At 30.3% G+C, this 21,756-nt stretch overlaps 1 protein-coding gene across 1 annotated transcript; it reads right to left on the bottom strand.

Moving 5' to 3' along the window:
* Positions 1 to 10,618: 10,618 nt before the first annotated feature.
* Positions 10,619 to 19,944, bottom strand: LOC130904151 (modifier of mdg4). Its single transcript, XM_057816741.1, has 4 exons — positions 19,108 to 19,944; positions 14,364 to 14,742; positions 11,341 to 11,590; positions 10,619 to 10,987 (listed from the first exon to the last, which is right to left on the bottom strand). Exons 1-4 carry the CDS (start codon positions 19,942 to 19,944, stop codon positions 10,705 to 10,707), a joined length of 1,749 nt encoding a protein of 582 aa, XP_057672724.1. The 3' UTR covers positions 10,619 to 10,704.
* Positions 19,945 to 21,756: the final 1,812 nt, after the last annotated feature.

Below are 21,756 nucleotides of genomic sequence, written 5' to 3'. Positions count from 1 at the left end.
AACAAAAAGTGATATTAAATAAAAAATAGGTATGATATCAAAGAATTTGCCTCGAAAAATTATTACTCTCCAGCTATATAGTGTCAGTAGAAGGATACTTTCATAAAAAAAACAAAATGTGTATAGTTTGAATATAAGTTTTATTTTCACTTAAAAATATAAAGTGCAGTGCCACAGTAAACAAAACTATATCTAACAATTAACATATACATAAAAATATTTAATAGAATAATAGCAGTTACATTTTAACAGTATTTCAATTCTGCAAAAAGGATTTTCCAGTGTAAAAACTTTTGTAATAAATATTTTGATTTGTTGAAAAACAAATTGGATACATTGTAAAAGGAACGGGTATAGGTACTGATAATTTCTAATGGAAATCTATGTTTATAAACAAATTATATTACAATTACAGAAAAACAAAGCAACTTATTCTGAACATGTTAGAACTGAACATATACAACAGTAGTTTAGAGTATGTACTGCTTAATATAAATGAGCGTTTTCTATGACGAGTATAAAACTAATAGACCCGATATTAAAAACCACCCCTATTCATTTCATTCTACCCTCCATAATTGGCTTTGGCTGTTAGTTATTATAATCACAGTGGCTAATTGCTTTATTCTTATGCCAAACTCGATTATGACTGTTTTTCAAAGGAACAAACAACTACTGTGTATATAACCAGAAGTTTAGGACTGAATACACAGTTTACACTACCACTACACTAATCGTCATAATTATACTGTCTGATATGTGTTTCGATAACCAAGTTATCGTCTTCAGAGACTGAAAGTGGAGTGAGTGAGTTCACCTTCAGTCTCTGAAGACGATAACTTGGTTATCGAAATGAGCGTCAGACATTGTGAATGTTGTTGTAGTGGCAACAGTAAACAGTGTGTTCAGTATGAATATCACCAACGGTTCCAGAAATTCCAACTTAGAAACTTAGAAGAAGGAGATTAAAATCTGGTTTAATGAGTGTAATTTTCAAAACATACAGAGGTGAGTATGAGAGTAAGTTTTCAAAACCATACAGAGGTAAGTATGAGAGTAATCTTCAAAAACAGAGTGAGTTTATTATTTTAAATTTTTGGTTATAGAAAAACTTTAGTCCGGTAGTTAGATTGAAAATTTCAAATTTTTGCCAACAGTTCAGTAGACTTTATACCTTTGAATAGAATATTTGTGTACACATCATTATTATTTTTTTTACATATTCTCATTTACTCACTTTGATTTTATAGAATTTTTATAATAATTTCTGCTCATGTAATATAAATATTTATAATTTAGATAAATAATTATTATCAGTGTACTTGTGTATATATAAAACATGTATAACTTTTGTTTAACTCGGTTTTATTATAAATAAAATACATTTTGAGGTAGTTTGTTAGCACTTGGATTATTTTTGTATATAATATAGATTTAATCCAATTATTGACTTGGTAACCATGATGTAATTTGTTTAAAAATTAAAATATGAAGATTTTGTGAAAAATTTGAGAGATTTTTATCAAAACGTTTCACATATTTCAAAAATTATTAATGGGAAATGGTATTTTAACCAAAGTTATTAAATATAATTAGACGCTAAGTATTTTTATTCCATAAATATAATTTTTTGAGGTTACTAATATTTCAACGTGTTTATTGATTGAAATTAATATTAACTGATTGGAAAAATTAAAATAATTGCTATGCAACAAGAGAGATGCATGCGGTCAGTTTATTTCGAAAATCTCGCAAATTTTTCTAAAATAGGATGGCATAATGGCATTAGTAGAAAGTACGGATCTTGAGATCATTTTTAGTAGTTTTTTTTTTATAGATAGTATAGATATAGATAGAAGAACCTAAGATAACTAATCCTGCACAAACAGTGACAATGTTGACAAATGTTGTACAATATCAATGCCACTAATAAGAAAAATAACTACAAATTCCGACTTGCTACTGAAATTGTTGTACAACAAAACGCCATAAACCATTAATAACTCAGTCTTAAATAAAATGGCATTCAAAAATATCAACACAACTGGTGTATAATATTTTCTAGAACTCAAATATTTTAGAATAAAGAGAAATAAATAAAAACTAATGGAATGTTTAGTAGTTTAAAGGCACGTTTTATAAAATTGATTTTTACTATGTAACTGTGTATTTTAGTTATTCAAAAAACCATTACATTTGACTGATTTGATTGTGGAAAACTATCAATGCAAATATAGCAATACTTTTAATAATTTGATTCAACATTCTTTCAAAAAGATAATTTTAGATTAGAAAATTATGTTCTTGAAATAAATATTTAATTCTCTATATATAAAGTAGTTTTTACCAGTACCCTTAAGAAAAATTAATTGTTATCATGCAATTCTGATATATTTAATCTAGTCGAACTTATTCCCAGTAACAATAGTTTTTATTTGATACTTTAAAAACTACTACTTCTTAACATTATTATAAATAATGTATATTGCTGTAGTGGACATATGAAAGAATCCATATTTTAAAAACCAGTACACCACTAAAAACATATTAGTTGATTTCGTTTTTTATAAAATGAGTTTGATGATTCTTTTTTATATTCTATTTTTTTAATATACAGATTTATTTTATACCCTAAAAGTTGTGTTGTATGGAATTAAATGAAAATTATAATGTGAATAAAATTAGGTATTTAATATCATGATTTTTGACAAAAATATATTAGTTGAAACGTATACATTCAGCGGCCTACCATATTTAAAATAAGCCATCAATTTTTCAGTTTTCAAATAAATTTACACAATAATATAACCTTCGCAAAGCTTTGATATATTAGCTTAAAATTGCATTCCTAACAGGATGAGATTGAATTATCTTTATTCCTTCAAATTCTTTAAATTTTGTTTTAAGCTATTCTTAACGTTAACAACAACCTAAATTTTTAATTGTTAGGATTTTGTAAAAATATTTTTTATAGCATGTAAATGAGCATTTTAAGAAATTTGACAGATTGTTGTTCATATATGATAATTTTTAATAACACAAAACTAACTTCAGATTTACTGAATGTATGCATATATAAAATAATGAGGCATTAATTTTAGAACAAAACAAAAACAAAATTGATATTTCCCCGCCGTTTAATGAAAGAGATAATTTATAGAATTAATATTGATTTTGAGTTAATGAGCACTGATTTATTTTCACGGTATGTAGGAATGCAATATTGCTATAAATTGATGTGATGTAGAATTCCTTATATATAAATATTTTTAAAAGAAAAAACATTATTATGCTTAGAAACAATATAAAATCCATAAAATTTGATAAAACATAAAAAAAATACATGATATCGTAGTTTGTAATGATTTTTACGATATAAAAATCAGTCTTATTATTCAAATAATGAAATAGATACATTTATATTCGATGTGAAATTATTATTACTATTCTAAAAGCTATCTTGAACGATTACGCTTTTATTAATATGTAATTGCCTGTATTTAAGAAAAAAATATGATAACAGAAGAATTAGTACATGATATTGTAATTGTTCCAAGTAAATTCTTCAATTAGTTTTATTGTAACAGAACAATTTTATTCTCGCCGCCACTGTTAAAAGCTGAATATAACCTGCATTATTGGTTGCATATAAGTAGTTCTGTCATAATCTGTAATACCAATGTTTTAATAGTAACTTTAAGTTTTGAATGTTCGTTCAGTTCGTTGTCAACTGACAAGAGAAAAATAATAAAAAACCTTTGCAAGTTGATTATTGAAAGTATTTTCCCTGTTAAATAAGTTTTTTTCGACGAAAATCCCACTAAATTAGCAGAAGTTCACTGAACTGAACGAACATTCAAAACTAATTGTACGCAACCATTAATACACGTTATGATATTTTGCTTTTAACAGTGGCGGCGAGAATAAGATTGTTCTGTTACAATATCATTTTAAATTCGGGTTTAGTTACAAGTGATAATAACATATTGCCGTGTGCGGCTTGATATTACAATATAGCAACTAGTTATATAAAAAACAATAAAAATGTGTGTATATAACTGACTGGTGAAAAAACTCGTGTAATAATCAGTCTAGAAAATCACAGCTATGGCTAAAAATGGCCACTTTGTACAATAACTATGGCAATGTGCTAAGTAAAAGTATCTGTCAATACTGTAATGCGATCAAATATTCAAACAGTTATATAAAAATAGAATAAAATTACATCTTGTTATTTAAAATGAAATCTAGGAAAATTTCCATACATTCAATGGTCGTTACCTTCCGTTATTATCACAAATCTAATTTGAGTAAAATGAAGGGTAAGTAGTATAAGATTGAAGAAAAATTCGGTTGTGTACAGGTTGCCTATAACCTATGTAATGTGCCAATTTCAATAAGAAACAAGAAAAAGCAAAAAATAAAATAAAACTGACAATATTATAGCAAAGCAAAGGTATCAACATTATCAATTGATTCTTTGCAACAATACTTTTTATTTATTATTAAACGTTATTGAGTAATATTTTTTTACATAAACTGATAGGTTTTAGAATGTAGCTAATCAGAAGATAACACAATTTTAAATTATTAATTATTTTATGTAAATCTGCCTGGAATACTTGATCATCATCACAATACTTCCTAACAATTTGAAAACTACGAAAGTGCAACAACACACTCTTGACGGTACAATAGTAAACTCGAAAAATTATTTAAAAGGTCCATGGTGCTAAAAATTGAGCCAACATATTATATATTTTACAATCTTACATACAAGTAGCTGAAATATAAATTTTCAAAAAAAAAACCCAAAACCACTAACTTTATTACATTGTAAATCACATATTTCTAACAATTGTTGATGACTCATTTTATTAAAAAATTATTTTTGATATATTTGGTAGAAGGATTATATCTCACAACTATCAATCACTAACCTGTGTGGTTTTGACATAAATATGTATCAGAAAATAACGTCGGTTAACTATATATATTTGGTAAAGAAAAGGGAGTCGAATAAGTATAATAATAGTGTAATAGTATAGCTGGGTATGGAATACACTTAAATGCAATAGAAACGGAGGACATTAAAAATTATCTTATCAGATACAAGTTGCGTTTCTTTTGCATGAAATCTCAGATAATTTGAACTCATTCAATTCTACTTCCATTTAATTTTACTCAAATCAAATGAATTAAGATATTTACTTCCCCTCTTAGCTTTGCAGCTTAGCTTAGCAACTTTGCAGCCAACTTTTGTTTTATGGAAACAACTTAGTTCAGTAATTTGACGAAGGATTGAAAAGTTGGAGGGTATAATTTTTTGTTTTTTGATTAGTGCCTAGTGAGTCTGGTGATTGACATCGTGGTCAAGATTTGCGAATTTATTTTTATTTCACTTTTTTATTGACAAGTGCATTTTGGGTTAGAATACAATGAACCAAATGAATGTCTCAGTTTTTCATTCCATTTGACCCACCATATCAAAGTGAGAATAGGTGACCTGATATTATCAGCTCAATTTGGAAAAAACCAGATCATTTGCCAAAAGAAAGCTATAATTGTCAAAGTGGTATTCAAGAAATTGAGCGAAAAGAAAATAAGTAGATGATACAACTAAAATTCAACCTAAAATATAACGAATGCAAAATGTATTGTAATAATTAAGTTCGTGTTTCGAATTTATAATCTACGAAGCGTTCAAGATGTGGGGCTATCAGAGAATTTTCAAGATCCGGTGGACTGCATATATTAGTAATGGAGATGTACTTAGATAACTGAATAAGGATCGAGAATTCCTACACATTATAAAAACAAAAACACACCCACTGATCATTCAGGGAAAGGTTGAGGGCAGAAGATGTATAGGGCGCAAAAAGTTATAGTGGCTACGAAATATTAGAAATTGAACGGGACTGAGAATAGAACAACTATGCAAAGTAGCGACAGGTAGAGACCTATTCCACCAAATTGTCATGGAGAGCCCATGCTTGAAGACAAGCATGGACACTTTGTCAATTTTGGTCTGGTATTTATTATTAACCTCACTAGGTATGAGTGACTCTGCTTCTATTATATGATCGTGAAATATAATCCAATTTACCGAAAAAAATCGATTGATTCGATACGAGCCTGAAAACAAAATTCCACCACAGTATTTTTCATACTATTCAAAATTCATTAAAATTTAAAAACATACTTTTTGTATTTCTAAAAATAATTCAAAAGTTTACAATTATTATTCAATAACCTATATAAATTTTAATGAATTTTTTTTAAAACTAAATTCAGTACCTCTAAGATTTCGGCTTATTGCCCCTCAGCAAATATAATAATAAGAAATATTTACATTTTTTCTAAGATACAACATTGAGAGTTCTTTCCATATATTAAATAATAAAATTGACCATTTCTAATAAGACACTTGTTTAATGCTTTTATAATAGATAACTATCAATTTTTTTATGAATTAAAATTTAAAGAATATATAAAACGGATATATTTGTATTTTCGAATCAATGTAATTCAATAAAACATATGTAATACCCATGGAAAATATTTTTATTTGAATAAAAACATGCATATAATTTGGCAAGACCTTTTTGAAAAAAACGTTATATTTGTTATTTATAGGCAGATTACTCTTTTATTCGGAATATTGTACTAGTGGTAGTTAGTATAAATTATTACTGAGATCACTTGTAATTAAAATATATTTTTGTAACATGTATATTTCTATATTTTTGGTTACTTCATGAACACGGAATTTATAGGACTAGGTGAATCACTTCGTTAATCTCGAAAATTAATTATTTACTCTATGAATCAGTTCATCGATATCCAGAAGAACATGTTTCCTAAATTATTGCACAAAAATTGAACTGTATTTATTGCAAGGTACAGCATCAAAGACATTAAGCTATTAAGTCTATATATTTATAAAATGTTATTAATGCACCAACACCAAAATTGAAGTAATTTCTTACATGTAATTTAGTTTAATATCATTTATTATATAAGATGTTCAGACCCTTTTCTGCTAAATGCAAACTACAGATACTACAGATGGTTTTATGTCCATCTAACCTAATTTATCTTTATCCAAAACTCCTAGTAAAAGTTTATTTATCGGAGAAAAATAGTAAACCGAAACAATGATCAGTGCATGATCATCACGTGAACATCCCGGGCGAAACGAGGAGCAATATAGTTATTGATCCATATCTGATGGAAAACACTTTGTTGCGAATTTATTTCCATTTAACCACATTATTACTCGTTGGCCCTCCCCCATTGAACCCCGGTGCCAATTTATCATTGCAGGGTTTAACGTTTATAATACTGGTTGTTTGAGATGTACATCTTCAAACCATCCTACCATCCATCCTTTGTCCTCTGTCCAAAGTTAAGGTGTATGGACATTAAATTAAATGTAGTATCTGTATTTGGTACGTGAATTTATACACTATATTATTAAGCAACAACTTGAAAGTGTGTTGATAGAATGGATCATTTTCTTTTTATGGAAAGCACTCTTTAACATTATATGCTCGTGCACGTGACCATCTTTTATATAATTATTTTTAAATTGTCAGTCTCATAAAAAACTAGTTAAATATGTCAGTCTTTTGAATATTGGTCTCTTTAATTAGAGGAACTTGTAGCAAAAATATGAGCTGGTCTCATGCGTTGCAGTAGTAGGCACTCGATTGATTTTTATTATAGTAAATCTATCAGCGAAATTACAGCCTTAATAATCTGTACTTTTCTACTTATTTTTAGTATAAGAAAAAATACAACAAAGAAATGCTTTACACTAGCACTGTTTCTCACAGCTGTTCAAGAAACTATCGGAAATGTGGTATAGCTATTCATTTTGATAGTCAAACAGCTATTAAAACACTTAAGATTGAATTTCATTGAATCAAAGCTGACAGCCATGCCGAAGAAAACTGTATGAAATAGGCAAGAATCTCAGTAAATTTAGCTTGAAATCTGATCACATTGTAATCAAAGGAAATGTGAAGGCCATACATTTGCTAGAAAAGAGGCACAAACGCCCTGAAGCCTATAAAAAAATTTCAGGAGAAAACTCTGGTGGTGCCTTCCCGGGAAGTATCACTCCAATAAAGTGTTGCTAAACAGCTGGATACAAAGAGAATTGGATCTAGCAGAAATTGAAGAGTGGAAATTCTTTAAGGTGAGGATGAAACTAATATTTCACATAATTCTAAAATGCCTCACCATAGCAAAAAATCTTGTACACAAGAAAACTGTACAAGCAAAGATGTAACCTTCTAGAAGCCAGCATATAATCTGAAGATAATTAGAACTGGAAGGCAAGATGTAGATGTTAATAAGTAATTCTCCAAATTTATACAAACCTAATCGAAATTCCTGTAACCAAATGGGTTACCCAAATTGTAAGAGGTAAGGTTTCAGGTAACCAAAAGATGATTTTAACTGTTTACTATCGCCACTACACTAACACTCGCAATTACACTGTCTGACGCACATTTCTATAACCAAGTTATCGTCTTCAGAGAACGAAGGTGAACTAAAACGCGTGCCAGGCAGTGTAATTGTGAGTATTGGTGTAGTGTTGGTGTAAACCGTGTCTTCAGTATGGATATAACCAACGGTTCTAGAAATTCCGAAGTCAGATTCAACCTGCCCTTCTGACCAAATATGTGTTACTCTCTGTTGGATTTTTGAGAATAAATAGATTCCAATAGATTTTTTCAGAGTGGAATCAATAAAAAAATAAAATTTTTGCTGTAATTGAGCTGATAGCTTTACAAGTCAACTGTGTTTACTAAAAACGTTTAAGTAACATACAACAATTATATATAATGTATGACTTAAACCCTACATAAACAAAATATGTTATTATATATAGAAAAACTATTAACATAGGATACTAGAAGGTATTTTATAGTTTGTTCAAAATATAACACTGTAAAAGTTTGTTGTTCTATATATATATACAGACGGTTTCCCTGTAGATCCTTCTTACAAAAATTATGAAGCAAATAATGATATATTATTCCTTATTTACTTTTCAAATTACGAAACCTCAAAGTTGAAAACATATTAAACGTTTTTATTTATGGCTTTACCACGTTTTTAATTGCGAACAAGCATGTTTAAACGGAAAAACACGTTTCGGTTCTTAATATAGTGAATTTGGAGGATATTGGCTACTCTTTTTGGCTTTATTCCAGTGGTATCCGAATTTTTTTCCAACATTATTGTTGCTACTTGCAGAAAAACTGAAGTTTTTACTGTTTTTCAATAAAGAGAACAAAAACTTTTTTCCATTTATTTGAATGATATGTAAATGGTTAGAAATCTAATAGGAGATAGTTGTATGTAACTAATGTATTTAAAGTGTTAATTTTTGGTAGTTAATCAATTTAATATTGTCTATAGTGAATACAAATTTCTTACATAACCTCCCAACTCAAGATATAACCAATGATGAGAAAAATATGGGTACTGCATGATGCGATGTGTCTATTTATCTTATTTATTGGTTCAAGTATTGCAATTTTTTCAAATACTTTAAATATAAAACGTGTGGCAGTGACAAGAGACGACGATGGTTATGGAAGTGAAGTCCAATGGGAACGACCAGAAGAGACAAAACCAAAGAAAGTAAAGTGGAAAACATACATCAGGAAAGATTGGGACAATCACTAACAGACAAGTTCAACTTAGATGAATTAATAAATAATTTTCTAGAAAAGTAAAGCTATCTTATTTTTTGAACACACTATATATGTGTGTTGTTCTAAATTTACTTTGAATAATTTCCTAAAAGAGTCATAAAGATACAATTAATTAAAAAACTTATGGACCAATCAATTTGAAGCAATAAGATTGACTCCTATCAATTGACCCTCCACTATTCTGCCACTGTAAATAGTGGATAATGATCATTCGAATCAATCATGAACGCAAGTTTGCAATTTCTCCTCTTTATTTTTTTACTGTGTATACAGATGATTAATTGCGAAGAATTTTATTGTTACATTAAATGTCTATTTTTATCCAATGTTTGTAACTTGAATAAATCGATTTCTGATAAAATTTATTATATACAGGTACGTATAAAAATTATATTTTACTATTTACATTAAATACATAGTATCATATCCAGTTGTACTGTTAAAGGCCTCTCAGATATCAAATATATAGCGCCTGCTATGCAGCAATTTTTATAGATATTCGCCCTAATTAAGGTGAAGTATTTTGATTTTTTCACGTCTACCTTACAACTAAATATTTATACTCAATAATAATTTGAGTTGTATTTCAAAATTTTTATTCATTTTCAGAAACAACAAACTTCTTTTTTTGTTTCTTAAACAACATTAGAATGATCCAGTACTGTTCATAATAACAACATAAATAACTTCTAGTTCCTTTAGAAGGATAAACGCATCAGAACGGTATCGATATTGTAAATAATTGCTTTTGTTTTTGCATAAAATATTTTATATGCGCTAAGTTTGCTTAGTCTATGTTTTTTACTCTAAGAGCTAACAACAAAAGTGAGTACGGATATCTGATACATATTGCACTAAACTAAATCAGTCGATTCTATTTTGAATTTGCAAAATAATAAACTATATACCATAAAACTTAACACTGGTGTAAACATTTCTCAAAACAGTTTGAGAATTATTATGTCCTTTTTCATTCCCCTTCACATTCTAAAGTTACTTCCCTTCTAGATTCCTCTTTGAGGTTTTCTACCAGCAATTCTTCTTTTTTAACTATAGCAGCAACTTGGTTCATGGGAGGCATGATCACTCCTGTCGATTCTCTTTCTCTATGCTCTTTCCTATTTATCGAGAGATCTTCAACTTGATCTTCATCTTCTTGTTCCCTTTCTGAACTCCCATTAGTTTCACTATGAGAATTATGATGCTCGCTACCAGCAGCTGGTGAAGGAGTTAAGCTTACATGTCTCATATATCTGTAAAAAATATATTTTACAAATAACTTGTATATTTGGAAAAATAATATATTGCTTACAAACGTTAATACAAAAGATTATGTTCAATAATGCAGTGTAGAAGCTAGTGGTTAGTGTTTTACTTTCTTAATGCAAATAGTAATTATGCTTTTCGAATGTTTTTGTGCAAATGACATGCTACAAATATGCCATTTAATAAGTAGTTTTTTGGTTCATAATAAAAGTATAATAAGGTTACATTTTAAACAAAAAGCTTTAATGAAACTGTTATTTTTAATCAAAAATATTGAGTACTTTAAATTTAATTATTATGAAATTATTTGAATTGATATATGAAATATATTGTGTCTTACTTTAACATTGTAGGACTAGGGCTGGGACTTCTAGCTTTTCCAAGGTTATTCGGACTGGTAGAATGTCCCGAGGCGACAGCATGAGCAGCAGCTGCAGCCATTGCAGCCAATGCTTCTCGTTCATCTCCACCTCTGCTATCTAGAGCGTGCTGAAGAAATGTGCTGGCTTCAAGTAATGCAGAATTATTATTATTATGCATTGGATTTTCGTCGGATTCAGAAAGATGACCACTATATGGTGAACCAGTATCTAAACATTAGAAATTTTTTTAGCACTTTGATTAAAGATGAACTTTTTTATAAAAATTTGATGTCAATCCAATCTTATAGTATAGTGTTTTTAAACTAGTGGGAGTATTTTAAGAAATCTGAATCAGAAGAAGATTATTTTGGAAGCGATGATATAAACTAAAATTAAATGGAACTTTTGGGCTATCTATGAAGTATGCTGGTACTTCTAATTTCGCTTTTCAGACAAATTATAAAAAACCATGAACATAAGACAAGACAACAAATGTACACTATTTGTTTACCACCTACACAAAAGGTTCCATATTTTCAGTTACTTTAATAGAATATTTTTTGCTGTTGATGTTTGAAAAAATTTAATCGCATGCTTTAAATGATCAGTCAAAAACGTTGACTGTTATGATGAGCTTTATTGTAGTTACATAGACTGGAGTTCCGAAAACGGGAACCCACCGATTGGCTTCAAATTTTTACCATATACTCTATCACACACTAGATGATTGGATTTTTGGCATCTCGCAAAGAAAGGGGACGAAAAGCAAATTTTCTTAACCTAACCTAACCACGTATTTTCAGCTACTGATATATTGTGCCTATATTTAGTTTTTTCTGACACAAAAAAAACTCTGCATGTGTCTTCATCGAGCACCGTCATATTATTTCTATGCTTTTTGCAATATATTTTTTAGGTAGAAATCGTGAACGAAAGATATTGCTTAGAAAGAATATGATGGTGCTGGATGAAGGAATTTGCGAAGGTTTTTTGTGTCATAAAAAATCTAAATATTGGCACAAAATAGCTGAGAAGACGTGGTTAAGTTAGGTTATGAAATTTTTTTTCATCCCCTTTTCTTGTGAGACGCTTAAAATCCTTTATAGCTGTTGACGATCGTAATTGATAAATGACATAAGTATAGAATTATGTTAACGCTTTAAAAAACAACTAATATTTTCCATTACACATAAATACTGAACTGAAAAAAATCAAGATGATTGAAATAATACATAAGAGGTTTTTGTTCTTTTTTATACCTTTATGTGTGACTTTTAATTTAATGATTTTTTTATTATGATTTAATTGTAGCTTTTACGAATATCTAATTATTTATGATGAAAAATATATACATCTTTTTTTCGTGGGTTCAAATCTATAAAAAATGATTAAAACATTTTTTGCCCCCTTCCCTTGTGAGACGCCAAAAATCCTTTCAGGTACAATCCTTTGGTGTGTGATAGAATATCTGGTAAGAAACCAATCGGTGGGTTCCCGTTTTCGGAACTACAGCCGTTACATAATTTGTAAACAAACTTTTAAGAAGAAAAGCAGTAAAACAAACATATAAAAAATATCCTCCAATACATTAGAAACAAAATCTAGTAATTATTACTTTGTAGTAAGTACTATATTGTGCAAAACTCTAGAAAAATTGTTAGAGTAAGACTCACCGAAATGAATATGGAAACACCTGCCGAAAACTTGCTAAAAACGATCTTATACCTTTATCTATTGAAGTTTAAAATGCCTACTTAAACTTTTATGTTTCTATTTGTCCAGAAAAATCACAATATCTAAAATATATGAAACAACGCCCTCTAGCATTAAGGCTGCTAATTAAATTGTTTAGAATTTATATTACTGGACAAAAGTTCTTTCAAACAACATTAAGTTTATAAAAATCTAACTAATAAGAAATCTATAGAACGGTCAATTTAATCCTTGTTCCTGTAATAGAGTATAGTAACAAGAAATGTAGTTATAACATCTTTTTTCAGTAATAAATTTCTAGATCGATTAAAAGATATAAATTGGCGAGAACAAAGATGCATGTCAGTAAATGGAAAGTTTGAAAAAGTGTGTAAAACATTTAACACAAAACATGTGATTTATTCGTAAAAAAATATAACAAAAAAATAATTGTTTTAGTTATGGTAAATTGTTGTCAAAAGATAAGATGGCAATATGCAGTTTCTAGTAATAATATATTCATGAATAAATGAGAGAAAGACTGCCGCGAGATCAGGATTGCTCCAAGAGAAACTAGTGTCGTCTGCAAATAGACATATTTCAACACAACGATGTCGTTTATAAACAGAAGAAACAAAATAGGGCCTAGTACTGAGCCTTGGGGCACTCCACATTCTATTGGCTTGCAAGAAGACTTCTGTTGTTAAGATATGACTTAAACCATGCGAGAGGTATTCCCATGAAACCGTAGTACTGCAATTTGTTGATTAAAATATTACGATCCAAATTATCTCGGCCCTCGCACTGCATACCCGTTGTAAGAGTGTAGATAGATAAGAGTGCTAGTTACTGCTCGCAAAACAGACAAAAGAATAGGTTTACGTAAAAAATGTATATCAACTTTTTTTTGTAGAGCTTTTGGTTTGAAATTTTTTTTTGTAAATCAATATGTTCGGAAATATTTAGTAAAATTGTTATGCATTTGAAGGGGGCTGGTAGGCAAACGATAGAAATCTTTTTATTGATAATCTTCTCTAATCAAGAACAAGCTTTGGCACAAACTTTAGCAAAATCGGGCGTTCGTCTTATCGGAACTTTACCCAAAAGTGAATTTGATATGCAAGTTGATAGAACAAAAATACAAGATAAAGCAATCTATTAATCGGAGTTTTGTCGTGAATTTACAAAAGAATATTATTTAAAAAATGTCATCATTTATAATAGAAATGTAATATTTTCATCGTAAAACAGTTTTTGGAAATTTCATATTCGTGGATATGTTTTTCTGTTGAACAAAAGGTGTACTCACTATATGAAAAACACGCCGAACTTCCATTGCTGCCACGCTTAAACGGACGGCTGGTAGTTATCCCCAATTTTTTTACTTTGTCATACAACGTTCGCGAAGGTACTCCGTATTTTCGAGCAGCTTGTAATGCCGACATTCCATTCCTTACAGCTTCTATAGCTGACATTATATCATTTCTGGTATATTGCTTATATCGTTTCCATTCAGGTTTTTGTGTAGGAACGTACGTGGCAATACCTGTAACACCACGCATTTCGTGTGAGTACGACTGCGGAGATGAGGAAGGTATTGCCATTTTTAGTTTCTCTTCTTCTTCGTGCATTGGGATAAAATCTGTATACGGTGATTGTGCATCTTCTAAAGGTTCATTTTTCATGTGCTGCAAATAGATATTATCTTATTAGTATATATTTTCAGTGCTTGAAAGCTGGAAGTACGAAGAATCAATTTCAAAAATTGGCAAATAAGTTTTTTTTAGGGTAAATAAATTACTAATGTACCCATATAAAGTTATTACGTAGATTGAAAAATGTTAAATGTTAAAAAAATTTCTTCCAAAACATTTGTGTTATTTAAAGTCAAGAATAAAATAAATATTCTTCTTTATTGAATACACCTATGGAAACAGTAAACAGTACAAAGCAATAAATGATAAAACATAAAATAAAGAGTCGTCATAATTTCATTGATTTTTTATTTGCATTAATATGTATTTCTATGTCCATAACAAAGATTTATTTCATTAAAATATGTAAGCGGATAAAAATTGAAAAGCCGACCCTGTGTAATTACTGAATGGAGTGAAATATAATGAGCGTTTACTACTCATAGAATCAGACAATGAACTCTGAACAAAACCGATTTTAACCTCTGATCATAGAAAGTCTACTAGTTGTTAATAGGTGTCACTGCTTTTCAAACATCAGCTGCTGGATTCGGCGGCAATCAACTTAGATAATCGGATCAGATAGTGGAGTATGAGCGACCAGTTACACAAATAATATTTGTGACACAAAAACAAAGAAAATTTATTTAGTAGATGAATGAAAAATTTCACTGGTAAACACTGTTTTTGATGAACATGAAATGTGATGATTTTTGTGTACCCTCATTAACAATAAATAATAATTTTGTTACAATTGCGTCCAGTTTATTGTGACGTAAAAATGCCACGAATACCGATGGTTGATGATCTTGATTATTTGGGCCGAACCAAAGGATCATGTAAGTGATTGTTGTCTAACTCAAAAAAAGGTAACCAAGTCCAAACACACTATCCAGTATCTAAACTTGTCTTCATCCGACAGACTCATCCTACCTACTGCCTGTGCCAAAGCCTCCAAATCGATTAGCATGTCAGAATATTACGAAGTCAGTTCGATAACTTCAACATAATCGCACGTATTGACACTAAGTGATGTAAACGATTTAGTACGTCATTTGGAATATATCTAAAAAACCTGCTTGGCTTTTGGGGTCTAGATTAAACGACTGGAATTTACTATCTTCTGATACGAAAATTCTTTATTTTTGATATCGAGATGATGAAATAAAACTTTACTTTTCTGAAGCTGGAGTTTTAGTCTATTGTCATAACGTTCTATTGAATTTATTAAATTTTGCTGTTTTATTTGCGAATATGATAAAAGGGACACAAAAAAAATAACTAAACAAGGAAAGTGTAGACCAAACGTGAATCACTCATTTCAGGCCATAAAAATGGTATTCTATAGAATATAGAATTCTATAGACATTATTTCACCATTGTTGCACATAAAGCTGGGCCTATGCCTAAAAATGGCAGTAGATTTGTATATCTGAAAGAGAAATTCCCCAAGCTCTGAGAGGTACAAATTAAAGAGGGAATATTTGTAGGTCCAAAAATACGGAAACTGATAAGGATAAGAGCTTTGAAGAAAACTGAATGATCATAAACAACTCGCCTGAAAATATTTTGCTGGATTTCATCTGAATTTCTTTCCGGCAAATTTGGGTGTTGTGAGTGGCGAACAAGGCGAGTTCTATGGGGACATTTCCTCAAGAAGAAGCGCTATCTAGGGAAATGGAATCCAGGAATGTTAGCATATTATTGTTGACCTTCCAAAAGCCAAAATTCACGAAAATATTTTCTGTATTGAGAAATACTATCTCTAAATGTAGCTGGTGTTTATACTTTTTACGAAAATATATGTTTGGATGTCACATATTGTTTGGTGTTCCTAATCTAAGATTTTATGTGAAAAAAATACAATATGTTAACCTATGTTATTCCTGAATTTTAAAAAACTTTTTTCCATGTGACCAAGTTTATAATTAGAACTAAATGCAGAATATAAAATATGATAAAAATAATTCCCATTATGTGAGGAGGGTTGACAAAGACATTACTTGTGAGGAATGCTTTTGTTTGGTTCATTAAATGTAAAGAGATTTCAAAGCTTTGATATTACAAGAAAGATTTAGTGAATGAAATTTTGTAAAGTAAATACCATATGCTAGAAAAAATAATGTAATTAGATGGAAATTGCTTGATCAATGACGTTGTTCATTTTATTCAATGCCTTATAATTGCCAATGTGTTAAAATTTAATTGAAGCAAATGCATGGAAAATAAATGAAAAATTTATCTAAGCTACTTGTGTTTCACATATTGGATTAATATGAATGTAAAAGGTTGAAAATCCCACTGTTGAATTGTAGTAGGTAGTTGATAATGCATAACTACTAGACTTAAGACAAACAACTTTGTTCAAACTTCCTGGTCTATTTATCAAGTTTTTTTAACTAAATTAACAAGGGGAACTTAAATGAAAGACAACGAAGTATAGAGATCAAATTACCTCACTATGAAACGCATATGGAAGGTAATATCTATGTAAAAGGACTAAGGAAAACTTAATAAGAAAGTGTAGTATCATATCTTAAGAATAGAACTAAAATACCAAAATAAAAATAAGAAAAGTAAAGATATGTATAAAAATTTTATTTTAATTTCAGTTAAACTGAATCAAACTGTGGCTAATATAGCACAAAAATCGATACTAAAGATATTATAAGCAGATCGCAATTAGAAAAACTGTAACCGAAACTATTTCCAGCTTCGTTAGAGCCAAAGAGGATGCTCGAAATGTTTTGGGTATCATACCAGATAAAACAGTTGTTGGTTTATATGAAGTAGGGACGGAACACCCAACATTAAACACACTTTTTTCGAGGAATAAAATAATATAAAGGGGAACAGGACAGTAATGTCGCCTTGTTAAATTAAATTCTAACGAATAAATATTGAATGAGTTTTTGTTTTAATCAATAATGTAATCATCTTCGTTATCAACAACATTTTGCCGTCTGGTGTGCAAATTTTCAATGTCGGATCCATAAAAATAAATTGGTTTTTGAGTGAAATGTCTCAATAAAGCACTTTAAATTACATCCAAATACAAACATGTTTTTTAAATCTAATATTCAATAACTAAGAAGTGAATAACTCACAATAACTATTACCTCCCGAATGAAAATATGGCAATTCCTTTTTCATCAATAATTCTATCTAATGCTTGAGCTGGAATCAAAAGTTTTTGTTTAAAAGGTTCAAGCAAATTTCTTAATATAATATGAAAAACAGGTAGAAATTGCTTTCGCTACGTAAGCAATTGCTGATACATTATTAAGCATGCACTAGACCATCCGTACATTTGCTTGGATTAGTTTTTTTGTTATATCGGTTAAATGAAAGTTTACAAAGTATGGTAGGAATGTATAGAAGACGACCGTTGAAAAGTGTATCGTTTTAATTGTAAAAATGTACAATGGCTTGCAAACTATTTCCTGGAATAAAGTGATAGAACATGTGGTGGGAGGATATCGGCTTTTCTTCGTGTCGTGTTCATCAAACCAGTGTCTCCAGAACTTATACATACATTATGAATGACATTGTGGATAAGTTAAACATATATATAACATTTTTCAAGACTAGCTAATATTGAAGCTAAACAATCAAGGTCCCAAAAATACCAAATTCCTAATATTATTAGAGTTATTAATTGCCTTCACAGGATTTTTCAATTTAGAGAATTTGGTAATGCACATATGAATAGGAAGATATTTGCTAGTTTAAAGTTAGGATACGATGGTTATTTCATAGCTCTCTGGCTCATAACACCATGGAGAAATCCAGCGACTTCTGCTCAGCGACATTTTAATAATATTGAATTGTCGACAAATCAAGTGCTTAGAATAGTAATCGTTATATTTTTATTCATTATGCCCAATGAGCTGATAAATGACTATAGATATATTGACATGCGCAGAAACAATATTACTTTCCGATCCTTCTAATAAAAAGCAAAGAGAATTTTCCCAATATGTGTCCATCGCTTAGCTAAGAGAAATCAGTGTAAAACATTCCATTGCAATAAAAATATTCTTCTAATTGTCTGAATGGTTCACCAAGACTAATTTTGTATTTAAATTATAGCAAAATTCTAGCAATAAACATTAAAAATGAGAGTTTTCGTTTTATTATATGTAATCTATCAAACTAATATATTTTAACTGAATTTTCATCGGTCAAACCCCATTTGATTAAATTGAGTTTCAATTCTTGTCCGATCAATTTAGTCTCTCGCATGTTTGACTAAAATTCTTTAGTCAACGTTATTTTTAATCTGACTAAGACTTTGAAACAAACTTGAGGATTAACTAGCGCGAGTTTTGCCCGTAACATATATATACTAGTTCTTACTTTTATTCTCTCTTCGTTGCTGTTACTCTGCTCAGCACTATCTGGATGACAAACTAAACTGACAGGTTGAGAGGAGTCGGCTTGACCTTGACCTAATACTGTCCTCAATATTGGTGTGTCCCTCTGAATTAATAAACTGGACATTTTCTTCTTTTTCAAAGGAGACATATCTGATGAAGCACTTTCGTAACACCCGCTGAGCATTGTTGCCGGACTATGATGATTATTGCTGGAAACTTGGGGAGATGTGTGTGGTGGCAAGGGTATACCAGGCATGGCCCACATTGGTAGATTTAATCTAGAATCCTGAGGTTTGTTATTATAAAAATTGTATGGATTTTTGTACATAGTGTTTGTGGAATGAGGAGGTGACGAATTGCTACTGCTATGAACAATATTTTGCATTACTGAACTCGATGTACTTATCGAAGGTGAGTGATCAATTGGTTCGTCTTCTTTGGGGTTCGGATTGGATTTATTTTCTTCCACTAAACCTTTAACTTTCAACGTCTCGGCTACTTTAAGCAAAGCAGCAAGTTGATTTTGTGCTACGTTTACTTCTCCTCGGTACATGTATTCTAAAATTGCTTTAATTTCCATGTGTTTAACATCTTTTAGAACTACCACTGGATGTGTACATGGTAATCCTATGAAAAGATTTTGAAAATATGGAGAACATGCCGCCAAAACCATTCTGTGACATTTAATGGGCGTACCACCCTCACAAGCTAATGTTACGTCAGTAAAAGCTTCATTTTGGAGCAGTTCATCGAATACCGTTAGTAGATTGGAGCGATGGTTGTTCCAACGAAGGCAGTATTGTTGAGCATTTGCCATTTTTACGGAAAATTACAATCCTGAAACAGAAATAGTAAGTTTTTAGCTGAACGAGAAAAATATTTACAAACATCAACATGATCGGTTACGGTTACAGATTGTAACAAAAAGGTTTCAAAAATTGTTAATGTAAATAATTTTCCAACTCTTAAAATTGAATTTCTAATCATTTTTAGGTTGTTCGACTATAACATTTTGAGTGATCAATAAATTCGAAGAAACTAGGTCGATTACGAATAGTAAATCTCCTGTGCGTCGACGTACGCGACCGTTCTCTCGAAAACATTGTCGATGTGAACGTATGTGTTACCCGAGAATATAAATTCGGCATATGGTCGTGGCAGCCATATGACGTATATTTTATTTCATACATGACCGCTTTATAATGCAATAAATACATCATCACTTTCCCAAAAAAATGAGTACTATTTTTAGATTTAATCGAGCAATCTTATTGCATCACCCTATATATAGTACTGTAAGAGAAATATGCAAAATATAACTCATATACTATGATCGTCAGTGATTTCAGTCACTTACATAGGAAACCCACTGAGAAGCTCTACCATCTTATCGTAGAGAGCCATTTTGAGCTTATTAAGAAAATAGGAGAATAAAGGAATAAATTTCAGTATTCGAAAAAATCATTCGAATAGTCTCCGGACTGGGAATCAGACTCAGATCTATTAGTTACAAATCGCAAAGTTAGTTTGAAAATGCCAAACAACGCACCCTATGCATTATTATTTTTCACTTTTTAGTTTGATTATGACTAAAAGCGTGTTTGTGGGTTTTTTTAAACTGAAAATTATTTATTTTTTGATTTTTAATTAATCTGAAACATTGTAGATTGTTTTTGTGTCGTTTTGGCTTTACAGCCAATCTGTACCTATACCTAGAAGATATTTTGTACAAGACTCTATATCTTATTGTTCTGTTTCCAAAATATATACTCCTCCCAAAAGAGGCTATTTTTTAGGGTTCTTGTATTCCACTTCCCTTGGTGTTAGTTCTTCTCCTTAAGCCTTTTAGCGAAATAGGCAGGAAATTTGCAGAGTAAAAGCTCTGCTGTTTTCACGACTTGTTTGTAGAATCTGCAGTCGTGGTCCTCTGCCATGCTCACCGTCTTATGGTATTTGACAGGGCAGTGACCTGTCAAAATACCGACCATCAGTTTCATGTCGTTTCTGGTCATCACAAGAAAGTTTTCAAATATCTTAGCTGATATGGTTCTTCATCTGATTCTTTAGCCATTCGTTCAGTACCTTATTGATGTGGTACCCAGTAGGGTTCTGGTTCAAGGTATGGTGTCGTTGCCCCTTTTAGTTAAAAACAGGTGAAACTATTAAAAGCTTGTAAAAAAATGTTGAAAAACTGACATGTCTCAACATGTAGAGGAGCTAGTAATATAAATTCATAGCTTAGGTTTTCGGGTTAATCCGATCATGATCTGAATGTTCGGAAAATAATCCCGTTCACTGCATTTCGGGAATTGAACGAAGTAATCGGGTCAAAGCCATGTAATAGGAATCATTTCAATACAATATTCAGTGGGTAAATGTGAAAAGATTGTTTCGTTCGTTGAACTTTTGTTATTAATCCCTCATTATTTTTTTCATCATTCTTATGAAGTTCCTGGGAATCAACATTTTTGTATATTTTTGGCTTTACGATATAAAAATAGCTTATTGAACAACTTTGAAATTTACACTGCTCATGGAACGGGACGCGACGTTCGGATAAAAATCTCGTTCTGGATTAGGATCTACAATCAACTGATAAGTGATGTACCTGATCCTTGTTAATAGCCTT

This window comes from Diorhabda carinulata, chromosome 2 (genome assembly GCF_026250575.1).
Source record: "Diorhabda carinulata isolate Delta chromosome 2, icDioCari1.1, whole genome shotgun sequence".
In the NCBI taxonomy this organism is placed as follows: Eukaryota; Metazoa; Arthropoda; class Insecta; order Coleoptera; family Chrysomelidae; genus Diorhabda; species Diorhabda carinulata.
Note: the sequence above shows the minus strand (reverse complement) of the source record. Positions and strands in the feature narration are given on the sequence as shown.

Coding starts and splice junctions, on each gene's coding strand:
- LOC130904151 (XM_057816741.1), bottom strand. CDS start 19,944: ATGGCAAATGCTCAACAATACTGCCTTCGTTGGAACAACCATCGCTCC. Junction 11,591..14,363: donor TTCGGCGTGTTTTTCATATA/GTGAGTACACCT, acceptor TCTAATGTTTAG/ATACTGGTTCACCATATAGT. Junction 10,988..11,340: donor CCTAGTCCTACAATGTTAAA/GTAAGACACAAT, acceptor TATTTTTTACAG/ATATATGAGACATGTAAGCT.